Source organism: Malus domestica, chromosome 03, assembly GCF_042453785.1.
Source record: "Malus domestica chromosome 03, GDT2T_hap1".
NCBI lineage: Eukaryota > Viridiplantae > Streptophyta > Magnoliopsida > Rosales > Rosaceae > Malus > Malus domestica.
Window position 1 is genome coordinate 28,450,850 of NC_091663.1, and position 14,218 is coordinate 28,465,067.

The 14,218-nt window shown below is 37.3% G+C and overlaps 2 protein-coding genes and 1 non-coding gene across 4 annotated transcripts; all 3 read right to left on the bottom strand.

Moving 5' to 3' along the window:
* Nucleotides 1–2,434: 2,434 nt before the first annotated feature.
* Nucleotides 2,435–7,281, bottom strand: LOC103427303 (putative multidrug resistance protein). The gene is made up of 7 exons (XM_017330098.3): nucleotides 6,921–7,281; nucleotides 6,763–6,817; nucleotides 6,415–6,602; nucleotides 5,841–6,298; nucleotides 5,221–5,761; nucleotides 3,069–5,017; nucleotides 2,435–2,971 (listed from the first exon to the last, which is right to left on the bottom strand). Exons 1-7 carry the CDS (start codon nucleotides 7,095–7,097, stop codon nucleotides 2,596–2,598), a joined length of 3,744 nt encoding a protein of 1,247 aa, XP_017185587.1. The 5' UTR covers nucleotides 7,098–7,281; the 3' UTR covers nucleotides 2,435–2,595.
* Nucleotides 7,282–9,909: 2,628 nt separating this feature from the next.
* Nucleotides 9,910–12,585, bottom strand: LOC103427304 (polyubiquitin). Of its 2 annotated transcripts, none has more exons than XM_029100190.2 (2): nucleotides 12,448–12,585; nucleotides 9,910–11,200 (listed from the first exon to the last, which is right to left on the bottom strand). In XM_029100190.2, the coding sequence occupies exon 2, from the start codon at nucleotides 11,198–11,200 to the stop codon at nucleotides 10,055–10,057; it is 1,146 nt and encodes a 381-aa protein (XP_028956023.1). In that variant the 5' UTR covers nucleotides 12,448–12,585; the 3' UTR covers nucleotides 9,910–10,054. The 2 variants fall into 2 exon arrangements, with proteins under 2 accessions (XP_028956023.1, XP_070675364.1); XM_070819263.1 differs by having other exon boundaries at nucleotides 9,910–11,947; nucleotides 12,241–12,525.
* On the bottom strand, nucleotides 12,017–12,142 carry LOC114824260 (small nucleolar RNA SNORD14). Its single transcript, XR_003772399.1, has one exon. It is a non-coding gene; the product is annotated as a small nucleolar RNA SNORD14 (small nucleolar RNA).
* Nucleotides 12,586–14,218: the final 1,633 nt, after the last annotated feature.

Consider the following 14,218-nt stretch of genomic DNA (forward strand, 5'->3'; position numbering starts at 1 on the left):
TTTATTTATTTATTATTTTGTTGATTTGCGTTGAGTGCTATTTTTTCACCTAGGAAGGAAGAAATTAGTCCCAACTTTTTGTACCAAAAATATTTTCTATTCAATTTTTTGTAATAGACTGTAGACAATGCAATATTAGTCAAATCACAATTTTTTGTGATCGAGATTTATAACATTTTTTTTGTGATAGACTGTAGACAATGCAATATTAGTCAAATCACAATTTTTTGTGATCAAGATTTATAACACCGTAATGTTGTTTATTTTTCCAAATGCACTGATCTGGTCAATTGGTCTATCCCAAATCTACCACTGCACTATTGAGTTTGTTTTTCTTTCTATACCATTTATTATAAATCCTGGAGTTAATGAGTGGTGCATGGGTGGAGTATTTATCAAATATAGTAAAAAATTAACTCTTAATTTTAAAAATGTCACTTTTTATAAAAACTTTCAAATATATCTAAAATTTCATTTAAATTGACACAAATACCCTCAAATTTAACAATTAAATAAATTAAAGTCTTTTTAACTACTGTCGCCTCAAGTTTCGGTTCAATTTCACCTTCGCTTCTACACTCCACCACAACAACCCTATCCCCTTCGACCCTCTCATCACCGACATTGAGCGCCGCTGCGTTTACCGCAAGTGGGAGTAGCAGAATTTCAATCATGCCTTCAACGCCTTTTTTCTTACTAATATCTTATTTAGTTTTAAATATAAAAAAATAGTTTTTAAAGTTAATCCACATGTCGTTATATGATTGTATTTGTGAAACCCACGTGGTGGCACATCATCGCACTAACAGAGTAATTGATAGATTTTTCACGAAAAAACTAAAATGATCACGATGGACATATTCAAAGAAAGACAAATGGTTCATGATAACAAATTCAAAAACACTACTATTGATTATCATTAATTGTTAAGGACCAGATTAATGAGTTATGTCAATGTCACGAATCATTTTGGCTAAAAAGCTTTTAATTTATTTGATTGTTAAATTTGAGGGTATTTGTGTCTATTTAAGTGGAATTTTGGATATATTTGAAATATTTTATAAAAAGTGACATTTTTGAAATTAAAGGTTAATTTTTGGCTATATTTGATAAATACTCGCATGGCATGGGTGGATGGGAAAATAAATGGGTTGGAAAAAAAATAATAATGATGCCAAGGAAGAAAAGTCGAGCCTTGAAAAATTCTCGGTGTTTTCTTTGATAAGTTCGCAAAAATGGGTAAAACATGATAGTCACATGATATGGTTGGAGATTTGGTCATGCTTGAAGTTGTTGTAGTTTTAGAAGATTTTTACTTTTATTTATACAAAACTTGATATTATTTTGTTATTTTTCATAGGGAGACTTTGGATGCGATCCTTAGCTATGAATATTCTTTGATTGAAACCTTGTTGATTTTTAATTTTTGATCGAGGTCCCTGAAATTAATGTGATAATTTATTTCTATGTACGTTACTATATTTTTTAAATTAAAAATTAAAAATTTTAGTTGTTTATATAGATGAGATTTTAAATAAAAAACCATAATTTATGGGATTAAAAATATTAAAATATAAATATACTATTGTGTGTGTGTGTATATATATAAACATGGGTACATTCATCAAAATTAACCAAAAAAAATTATTGTATCAAAACATGGGTACATTCTTCAAAATGACAAAAAAAAAGAAAGATATTAGGCTTAATTACATTAGTAAATTTCTTCGATTAAACTTGACATGGATACATTTTAAAATCAAAGAAAAAGGAATGTACCCATATAAGTTTAAAAATGGATTAGAAAAAAAATTGAATAGATTTTATATAAAAAAAAGGTACATTTTACATATAACAAATTGGTATATTTAAGAATGAGTACATTTTAAGATTAAAAAGTTTTACATGAATGGGTACATATAATTAGCATGGGTACATTTACCAAAATAAAAAGTACAAATAAAAAAATATATATGGGTACAAATACAAATAAACTTTAAAAAATATGAGCACAAAAAGAAATTAATATATGGGTACAAATTAAAATTGAAAAGAAAATTGGTAAAAATTAAAAAAAAATTACAAATTAAAAATGGGTACAAACTAAAACTAAAAATATATGATAAAAAATTTAGTCATAAATATAAATATACTAATTGTAACATTTTTAACATTAAATGAATATATTTAGAAATAAAAAATATTTTATTATTAAAATAATTAATTATGTTATTAATACCAAGGACCTTGATCAAAAATTGAAAATGAATAAGATTTTAATCAATAGAGTAGCAAAAGTAAGGATGAGAATCTAATTTCTCCTTTTTCATATTTTGTTAATTAGTTGATACTTGATGAGAGAGAAAGGCACGACGCTTTAAATTTACAAATGTGTTGGAGTTCATGTATTTGGACACGATAAATTCATGGGTCATGTTTGAGTTAGAATAACTTCTCATGATACGGATACAAATGGTAATGGGGTTTCTCATATCAAGCCTATGTATAATATAACAAAAATTGAGGTAACTATTCAAAGCCAATCTACATATTACAATGCAACATCCTTAAATACTTTGTCACCATTTATCTGGTTCACCTAGGAGCTGAGCTACCAGTTTGTAGTTTTATAAGATTGTAGTACGCTCCGTTGCGCCCCAACGAAAGCAATTCGTTATGTGAGCCTTGTTCCGCTACCTTCCCGTTCTGGATCACGGCAATGGAGTTGGCCTTCTGTATCGTAGATAGCCGGTGAGCAATGACGATGCATGTTCTACTAGCCATCATCTTTTCAAGCGCTTCTTGAACTGCCTTTTCCGACACGCTGTCAAGCGCGCTGGTAGCTTCATCTAGTAGGAGGATTGACGGGTTCTTCAGTATCGCCCGGGCTATTGCAATCCTTTGTTTCTGACCACCTGATAACTGAACTCCTCTTTCTCCACAATATGTATCATAACCATTATCCATTCCACTACAAAATATATGAAAAGTGAGAAATCTTAACATATTATGAAACTGCAAATCGACATAATCTTTTTCGTGTATTATTGTCAAATGTAATCTCTTACCTGATGAATTCATGAGCGTTGGCAAGACTTGCAGCCCTCTTTATCTCAGATTCTTTCGCTTTCTGTTTTCCATAGGCTATATTTTCGCGGACTGTTCCAGCAAATAGAGTAGGCTCCTGACTGACTAATGCAATGTGTGACCTCAACAGTCTCAAGTTATAGTTCTTGACATCCTGCTCATCTATGCATATTGTTCCGTTCATTGGGTCGTAAAACCTCTCAATGAGTCCGATAATGGTGGATTTTCCAGAACCACTTCCCCCAACCAGCGCCACTGTCTTGCCTGCATCGATTCTGAGGCTCAATCCCTTAAGGATCATCTGCTCAGGTCTTGTTGGATATGAAAAGAAAACATTTCTGAACTCGACGCGACCCTTGATCCTTCTCTTGATTTCAAGTCCCCATTGGTTATCCGGATCAATCTCACTTTTCCTGTCCAACATTGCGAAAACTGATTGAATGGCACTGTTTCCTTTAGATATATCAGAAGTCATGCTTCCGGCATCTGCAATGATATAAGCAGTGAATAGCAGTATCAAAAATGCCTGGAAGAGTTCCTTTGGAGTTATCTGCCCGTCCACCAGTAGCCTCCCACCGTACCAGTATGCTAAAGCTGTAGCGGCAGTGTTGAAGAATTGGGAGCTAAACAAACCAGCACCTGAAACATAAGACTGTTTAATACTATCCTTCTTTGGACCTTTCAAGGTAGCACCAAACAGCCCCAAAATCTTTTTTTGAGAAGAAAAAGCGGTTATGGTTCTGTGGTTGATGACAGCTTCGCTCGCCAATTGGCTTCCTTGCTTTTGAGCTTTTCGTGCTTTCTCACCACTGCTCTTCATTAGGATGCTTCTAGCGTAAAAACTCCCGATGACTAGTGGCTGCACTGCTATCATCACAAGGGCTAGCCTCCATGTCAACACAAGTCCTACTGTGTAAGCAAAGCAAGCCCCGAAAACTGCTTGGACCAGCAATGACATCCGGTCCCCAACAAGAGATTTAACCATGTTTGCTTCGGTGGCTAACCTTGCACAAATAGCTGCACTTGTGTTCTCATCTTGATCAAACCACCCGATCTCAAAAGTTAGCAGCTTTTCAAGCACTTTCTCTCTTACCCTTGTCGTCAACTTTTCTCCCATGACTGCAAAATTGTAGTGTTGGAGGAGATTGGTGAAGAAGTTGAAAAAGCCAATGCCTAAGAAAACGAGGGACAAGACTCTGGATTGTCTCTTAATTTCAGATTTGTCCTGAAGGAAGTAGACTGATATAAGCGATCCTACACAATAGGCGTTTATAGGTTGTACTGCCCCGGATCCTATTGCACCCAAGCATCCAAGTAAGGCTTGTCCAGATTCTGGTGCATTCATTTTTAGCAGACGCCATTGGGAAGGAGGATGATTCGGGCGCTTGAAGCCTTCATCGTCACTTTCATCTTCTGGATCATATTGGAGAGAGAAAGAGTAGGGTGTTCCCATGGACATAGACATCGGTGTGGGGTTGAAGGCTGGAGAAGGAGTAACTGATCTGAAACTAATGGGGCTTGGCGTAACACTCCTACGGCGAGGCTTTTCATATATTGGAGAACTGAAATCCTCATAATCCTCATTTTTGCCTGCCATCTGCTGCATTTGTACCATCTTGAAGTATTCGCCTCCTTGTTCCCCTTTCTTTTGCATTAGTTGATTGTGTGAGCCTGATTCTACTACTTTCCCGGCTTGAAGAACAAAAATCAAGTCTGCTGTTCGGATTGTAGACAGGCGATGGGCAATGATGATTGTTGTCCTCCCTTTTGATGCCTGATCAATTGCCTCCTGCACTACTCTTTCTGATTGCGCATCCAGTGCGCTAGTTGCCTCATCAAGAAGCAGAATTTTCGGATCCCTCAGCAGAGCTCTCGCTATGGCAATCCGCTGCTTTTGCCCACCAGACAGTTGGAATCCGAATTGACCAGCCTGGAAAAATACAAATGATGTTATAAGCAGTAATCATGTGACGTGATCAGTTTCTGAGAAGTTCATTTCAGATCAATTACATGCTTTTTTTTTTTTTTTTTTTTATCACCATAACATTATAGAAATCTAGTTCAAGCGTTGAGTATAAGAAGAAAACTAGGCATGGAAATCAAAAGCAGATTTCCGCGTGGAAGATGTTATACTTGAGTTTCATATCCGTCTGGTAACTTGACGATGAAGTCATGTGCGTTTGCAGCTTTGGCCGCAGTTATTACTTCATCCATTGAGGCCCCTTCCTTTCCGAAAAGTATGTTCTCTTTTAAGGAAGTTGCGAACAGAACTGGTTCCTGATTAACTAGACCGATCTGGGATCTCAACCATTTCGCCTGAAGTCTACGAGTTTTGTGTCCATCCAACAGAATTTCTCCTTCAATGGGGTCATAAAATCTTTCGAGCAATGCAATGGTGGTTGACTTGCCCGAACCACTGCCCCCAACTAGACCTACACTCTTACCAGCCGGAATCTTAAGACTCAAGCCTTGTAAGACTGGGGTATCAGGTCTCGATGGGTAACTGAAGTAAATGTCTTGGAATTCTATTTCTCCTTTGACATGTGACAAAGCCTTCCCTTTTCTGTCTTCAGTGTCGATACTAGGAACTCGATCAATCATTTCAAGGATTCGAGTTGTAGCTGCTAATGCCTCGGTGATGCCAGTTAAGTTTGGGAGTGCACTTAAAATACTCCTGCAATAACAACCCTAGATTATAAGTTCAAGATCGAAAGTGAACTATTGAAATGAAATGCAGTGGCAAGTTAACTCACAAGCCTCCCATGAGGACATTGAAACCGGCTACAAAAACATGACCGCCATCTTCGCCTTTCTGAGTAACCAAATAAGTCCCGACCCAAGCTTGGAAACCCCAACCAACATAGATCATTCCCATGCTTCCCATCAGCACTCCCTTTACCAAACCTACCTTTATTCCAAGTTCAGTAACTGTCTGAAGTGCAGTGCTGAACCTATTCAGCGTTTGGTTCTCTCCAACGTATGAGTACACGGTTCTTACTGAAGAAATTGCTTGTTCAGCAAGTCCCCCAGCAACTCCATAAGCTGCAATTCCCTTCATTACCAGCCCCATCAGGATCTTTCCGAATACAAGTCCCGGAGCTATGAACAAGATTGAAAGCGGCATAGCCGCCAACGTCAGCCTCCATGACAGCATAAAGGCGAATATATGGCAGAAGAAGAAAGTTGACATGTACGTCAGGCAGTCAGGTATCTGCATTAAAGAAAGCAGCAAACATGTACTTCATCGCCAAATTCATGCGCATGTTCTTCAATTCGGTGCATAAACTCTCAAGAATATGTTGGATTTATGATGAAAATAACTCTTACCTTCTCACACAAGGCAACTTGGACCGCAGTGGCATCGGAGGAGATGATCGTGATAACTTGGAATGTTGTTGAAGAACCAGCAGTCTGGGTGTCAAAGAAGGAAACTTCTTGTCTAAGAACAGATTTCATATATTCCATTCTCATTTTAGAAGTCTGCCTCTCCGCTGTTCGTGTCCAACATAACCCTTCTGCAGAAGTAGTAATTACCACGAAAGCGATTAGGTTCATGTTCTAATGTTTAATCTTTCATTATTTCCTTCAAGCAAGAAAACTCAGGACAAATTGTTGGAAAAACTGCAGATAACCCGGCAAACTAGTAATTACTAATTAACATTCGAATTTACGTACCAACAAATGCTGCTAATCCAACTCCAATTGCAACATAGAATAACCTGAGTGCAAACTGGAAAAAGGAGAATCAAAACTAGCAAGCGCTGCAAATACTCAACGCAGTTAAATGCCTTGTACTGCAAGAAATGCTGAGAAAATTTACCATGCTTAATTACCTTATCTACATCTGCATTTGTGACCTGACCCTTCCCATAAGAATTAATAACCTCACTAAGAACATACATCATGAGAGGGTTCTGCAACCCGTCACCGATGCTGCCTAACGTCCCGAAGAACATCAACAACTTATCGGTGCCATCTGCGTATCGAAACATGCTGTTTTTGTGCCCCATTTTTGCCGGAGGATCTGAAATGTTAGAACTTTCAAGGCTCTAGACTTTATACAACTTCATCACCTATTTAACCACAAATATTAAGAACCAAGATTTATAAATTAAAATAAAAACAAGCCGGCAATCTCATCCTGTATGAATGTTTGCTGCCATAATTCCAATTAGTTCACGATCCAAGGCTTGCTGTTATCTTGGCAACTGTTAACTTTGTCTTCATGCTTTTATTCTGCATGATAAGAAATATTCCATTTGAGAGTTACTGTACTTAAAATTGGAAATTTTCACTTTTGGTCCCTGTAGTTTTAAATTTGACGAACTTTAGTGCGTACTTAACTTATTTTTGCAACTTTGGCTCCTTAATTTGCTTATTTTTGCAATTTGGTCCCAATCGGTAAAAACTCTTTTTTAAAACTGGAGGAAACCTATAATGGTAGGATGTGCATGTATCATGGTTGAACATTTTTGACGTTTGATGTGCATGACTTTGTGAGAACATAGCCAAAACGACATTCCAAAAACCCCAAGAACCCTAAAGCTCCAATTTACGGGCTCAAAATTCATCGTTTTCTTGGACTGGTGTTATGAGAACTTGGGAAAACAACCCAAAATGTCGAAAATTCATGAACAACACATGCATATGGTGGAACAACATTTTCCATCTTCAATTTTAATGGGATAAAGCCGTCACAGATCAAAACAGTAAAAGTAAGCAAACTACATGACTAAAATTGCTAAAGTCGAAACCACAAGAACGAAAGTAAAACATTCTAAACTAACGAGGAGCAAAAGTGTAATTGGCCAATTCATATATCTCCATCACATCGCATCTAATATATTAACAAACTAATTAACAATAAATGAGGACTGAGTTGGCGATGTTGAGGGTTTGGTAACATTTTTTGCCTTTTGCATTGTCACAAATTGGCATAAAAGTCACGCATTTCAATTCGGTTAACAACAACAATATGGTTTGTTGTTTTGTTCAATCATTCGATACCAAAGCCTGCAATTTTCAACCAAATTAAGTCCGTACATTAAGCCGAGTCCATTCGACTTTGGATTCTTTTAATAATTGTGAGATTACCAATTATTGCTATTATTTTTTGTTTTTCGGCATATACTCGAGTATTGTCCAGTCCAAAAACATAAATATAAAACATGATCTCAATTTTTTTCATTGTTTTCTCTGGTGTAGTTCTCAAGGGCGGGACCGCCGAATGCTGCCTTCAATATCTGTTTTTGGGACACGTGCCCGGAAATAGTATCTGACCATTCATTTCCCGTTATGCTACATTTGTCGTTATGAGAGTCCGGAGACAGATTCTAGGGTTAATTTGGAATTGCTGTGTTTTTTTTTTTTTTTGAAAGCTGTTTTTGGTGTGGCTTAATTGACATGGTAGTGAGGATGGTGGCAATGAGAAGCGGTGGTGAGGACAGTGATGGTGATGGTGGCGGCAGTGGTGATGACAGCGGCAAAGGTAGTGGTATGATGTTGGGGCCAATAGTCAAGTCTGGTGGTTGAGGTGTAGAGGTAATAATGGTGGTAGGGACTGCGGTAGGGGCGATTGTGGTTGTGGTGGCAATGGAGGTGACTCTGTTTATGGTGTTGATGGTGGCAGTGATAGCAATAATGTGGAGGCGATGAAGGCAACATTAGTGGTGGCAGTATTGGTGATAACAATTGTGGTGGTCTTACCAATTTTGGTGGGGATAATTGCAATTGTGGTGTTAAGTTAGTGTTTGTATTGGTAGGTGGTAGCAGTAACTTTGTTCTCAAAAGGAAAAAAATGAGTTTAGAAGCTTAAACAATGTCATTTTAAAAACTAATGAGTGTATTCCAGAAATTGAAAATATTCATTAAAGGCTCAACTCTTATTTTTATTAAAGCAGCTTTTAAAAGTAGCATGAATGTTGCTTTTAAAAGCTGATGTTAGAAGGCTATTGCTTTTAAAATAAACATACTATTTTATTTATACCAAATACTTTTTTATTGCCTAACTTTAATGTGAAATTGGTTTTTTGTATAAAAAAAAAAAATAGTAACAAATCCTTAGATGGACTAAATACACTGTAATGTCTTGATCTAATAATACGGTATTATGTGAAATTATATTTAAATAGTAATGTGTTATTCAACCGATATGTCCACTTAAATTGCTCTCCTCTCAATGTGGTCAGTCTTCCTTAAACCAACATTGTATTCTCCCCACCCCAACGGATACAATTCGCTAAAATAAAATACGTGTCTGTCGATGTGTCCTGGATGGAGGGCAAACCAACAATGGAGATGATGAAGTCGGATCACAGTTGTTTAAATACTCCCAAACATTAGCTCCATAGATAAATTAAAATAAAAAAGGTACAGAATTATTTGAAAATTCGCGAAATTCTGACTAGCAAACGACGTTTAAAATATCAATGCAATGTCTTCTGTTCAACTCCTATTCTCTTCGAAACAACCTATCATTGGCCTAAATCGGAGCTAGGGATGCCTCATACCTACTCCCAAAAACTCAAATTAATTGGTCTTCTTGGACTTGTGCTTGTGGAGATCTCATTTTCTCTCTGTTTCTTCCAATCGGATTTGAGCTAGAATGTTGTCGATATTCGCACTCCACCGTAGCATTTAATAATGTCTCATTATCGCACTCCACCACCGTAGCATTCAGTGTCAATGTCAATGATACAGAGACGTGTAAGCTTTGCCCACAAATCGTTTTAACGAAGTGCACAATGGTAAAGACAAGCAGCGAACTACTTGAAAGAATATTACAAAGCATCTTCTGCATGTTGCAACCAGAAACCAAGCATATGCACATGAAAGTACATTTATTCATTAACTACATAGTTTTAGGGTGACTCATCCATTGGCCAACTTACGAATACGAAAATCCAAAACCAAAAAGGAAACTGTTCAATGTTCAGTGCAGGATGAGATCACAAGCATTATTCAGAATTCAGAAACCACCACGGAGGCGAAGGACAAGGTGAAGGGTAGACTCCTTTTGGATGTTGTAATCCGCAAGGGTCCTCCCGTCCTCCAGCTGCTTACCGGCAAAGATAAGCCTCTGCTGGTCCGGAGGAATGCCCTCCTTGTCCTGGATCTTTGCTTTCACATTATCGATGGTATCAGAACTCTCTACTTCCAATGTTATTGTCTTCCCAGTCAATGTCTTCACAAAGATCTGCATCCCACCACGCAGACGAAGCACCAAGTGCAGAGTGGACTCCTTTTGAATGTTGTAGTCGGCAAGTGTCCTTCCGTCCTCAAGCTGCTTGCCTGCAAAGATCAACCTTTGTTGGTCTGGGGGAATGCCCTCCTTGTCCTGGATTTTGGCCTTCACATTATCAATTGTATCAGAACTTTCAACTTCTAGGGTAATGGTTTTTCCAGTCAAGGTCTTCACAAAGATTTGCATACCACCACGCAATCGGAGCACCAAGTGGAGAGTCGATTCCTTTTGAATGTTATAATCAGCAAGTGTGCGACCATCTTCAAGCTGCTTGCCAGCGAAGATCAGCCTCTGCTGGTCTGGGGGAATGCCCTCCTTATCCTGGATCTTTGCCTTGACATTATCAATGGTATCCGAGCTTTCAACCTCCAAAGTGATGGTCTTTCCGGTGAGGGTCTTGACAAATATTTGCATACCACCACGGAGACGGAGAACCAAGTGGAGAGTCGATTCCTTCTGGATGTTATAATCAGCGAGGGTGCGGCCGTCCTCAAGCTGCTTGCCAGCAAAGATCAGCCTCTGCTGGTCTGGTGGGATACCCTCTTTGTCTTGGATCTTGGCCTTGACATTATCAATCGTGTCGGAGCTCTCAACCTCCAAAGTGATGGTCTTTCCGGTGAGGGTCTTGACAAATATTTGCATGCCACCACGGAGACGAAGCACCAGGTGGAGGGTGGACTCCTTCTGTATGTTGTAGTCGGCGAGGGTGCGGCCATCCTCAAGCTGCTTGCCAGCAAAGATCAGCCTTTGCTGGTCTGGGGGAATGCCCTCCTTGTCTTGGATCTTGGCTTTGACATTATCAATAGTGTCAGAGCTTTCAACCTCGAGGGTGATGGTCTTGCCTGTGAGGGTTTTCACGAAGATCTGCATCTGTTCACACAAAACATCCCTATCAATCAGTTTTCATTCTTGAAGCAAAACTGGATATCCAAATATAATTGATGTAATCACACAAATATTTAATCAACAAAAATTATTTCATACAGATGTTGAAGATTCTAGATAGTTCCTTTCAAATTTGATTAATACCCAATACGCAAGCATAAAAACTAGAATCGCTAAAACAACAATAAATTGTAGAAGCAAACCAAAAATTCCATATGATAATTTTAAGATCCAAATCAACACAATCCCCATGCTAACAGATCAGAACAAAGTAGCCTTAAATTTAAACAAATCTCAAACATCCGAGGAAGAATAAAGCTGCAGTAGGCTCTTAAGCCTGGGTAAAGGCGAAAGTTCTTAGGCGGCCACAGCAAATGTTCTAGAGAAACAAGCCCTAGAAGTTGTCATCATAGATATAACATATGAATCTATGATTAACACAATTCGATTAATAAAAATTCATAGTATTAGTACCTCATATCAAATCAGCAGAATCAATACCCAGAAAATACTAGGAAATGCTTTAGGAGTATGATTCTCGAATCACATCAGCATTATCTTCTCAACAAAAATTGTTTCATAAACGTTGAATATTCTGAAGAGTTTTATTTCAAATTTGATTATTAGCATACTAACAATTTCATCCAGCAATAAACAACTGGGCAAAAACAAATAGGAACAAAAGCAATTAAAAAACACAAACAAAAACCAAAAATTCCATCTGATATATTTCTATATCTAAATCAACACAAAACCCCGGTAGTAATAGACCCGCAACGGATTCACTTTAAACTTTTACATAATCTCAGACATCCAAGGAAGGATAAAAGCAGCACTAGCTCTCAAGCCCGGCGAAAGGCGAAAGCTCTTAGGCGGCCACTGCGAATGTTCTTGAGAAACAAGCCTTAGATTTCGTCATCATCGATAATATATATGCCAAACACAATTTAATTAAAAAAAATCACAAATTCACAACAGCATGATCAAAATCAACAAAACCCGAACGAATGTTTGACAAAATTAACCTAATTCCATCCAACAACGATCAGTAATCTGAATCGGCCGCATTAGTCAATAAAAAACATACAAAATCAAATAGAAAAAAATTCTTCAGATATACGGAGTCTTAAGCAATTTCAATCAGATCTCGATTAATACCAACAATAAATTAAATTTTTCATCCGCGAATAAAAAATCACAGGAAAAAAAAAAAGAATCGCAAGAATACGAACCTTGGAGGCAAAGCGAGAGAGAAGTTTGAAGAGGTTGAAGGAATTGGCGTGTCTCTGACTGTTCCACGAATTCTGAACAATGGAGGATTTGCGAGGCAGGCAGCCGTGTTTTTATAGGAGCGATTACCGACTTTATCAGGGAATCCTTTGAGGACCCATCCAATGAATTTCCGCCACGTGTTGGGAAAAAAAATCTTGGACGCCAGGTTTAATGAATTAACCAAAAATAATATACTTTTTTCTGAATTTTTTTTTATACATGGATTTTGCATTTGAGAATTTAATTTCTTTTTCTTTAATTTAGCCAAATAGTTGCAGCTTAGTATTACGATCTAATGGTATTCCTCATCATTTATAAATAAGAGGTCTTAGGTTCGATTCTTCTCAAATTTGAACCACATTATTATTAGCCCATTATGAGGCTAAGTCCACCACCTCCTCTCTAATGTAAATAATATCGTTTGTTCAAAAAAAAAATGAGAAATTCAAACTTAGGTACCGAAACATGGCGCTTTAACCAAGTTGGCTAACCTCATATGTGCTTCTTATCTTTGAATTGAAATGATACAAAGAAAGAACGAGAGATGTACAAAAGGAGAAAGATGTGAAGATCTCAAATTTCATTTTCAAAAATTACCAGAGAAATTAAACAAAAAAAAAAAAATATATATATATATATATATATATAATTGTTATTAGCACTCAAAAAATTTTATTCTACGTTATTCGCCAATGTATTTTTCTTTTTAGTTAAAGAAAGTTTGAAGTGTTATAAATAGGCAAAATTTATAGAGAGATAACCTTTACTCGGTGAAGGAACGAAGCAGTTGCAGAGTAATATATCGACACAAGCTGTTCCAGAGGAAGTAATGTATATTATTGCTATTAGATATATTTCTCTTTTCTTTCTTCTTCTCATTCACTAATCTTTGCACAATTGAATTGCTCTATTTATAGAGCTACTTCAATGGAAAATTACAAAACATTACTATTTAGCTTATGAGTATATAGTACACATGTGATACTTTACTATACACATTACTATACACATGTGGGCAAACATACCCATCATTTACAACACTCCCCCTTGGATGCCCACATATCAACATCAGTTGCCTCATTAAAACCTTGCTTGGAAAAACCCTGTGGGAAAAAACCATAGCGAAGGAAAAAGAGTACAACTTTACCCGGATGGTGTTGAGCATGCTTAGGTTGCCTCGTTAAAACCTTGATAGGAAAAACCCAGTGGGAAAAATCCTAAGCGAAGGAAAAAGAGTACAACATGCATGTATCATGGATGCTCCCCCTGAATTGTATCTCCCCCTGATTCCGCATTTTTCAAATCTGTAAGCCGACGTAATCCGATTCCCTGTACCAACTTCTGAAATGTGCACTTTGGTAGAGATTTGGTGAACAAGTCTGCTAAATTTTCATTGGAACGGATTTGTCTGACTTCAAGAACTTTAGCCTTCTGAAGCTCATGTGCGCTGAAAAATCTTGGAGATATGTGTTTAGTCTTATCACCTTTGATAAATCCTTCCTTCATTTGGGCGACACAGGCTGCATTATCTTCATGGATGACAGTTGGAGTGTTTGTCTTTGAAGGTAGACCACATGAATTCCGGATGTGATGGATCATTGATCTTAACCAAGAACATTCACGACTTGCTTCATGTAAAGCAATTATTTCCGAATGATTGGAAGATGTTGCAACTAGCGTTTGCTTTGTTGATCGCCATGAAATTGCAGTATCTCCATTAGTGAACACATA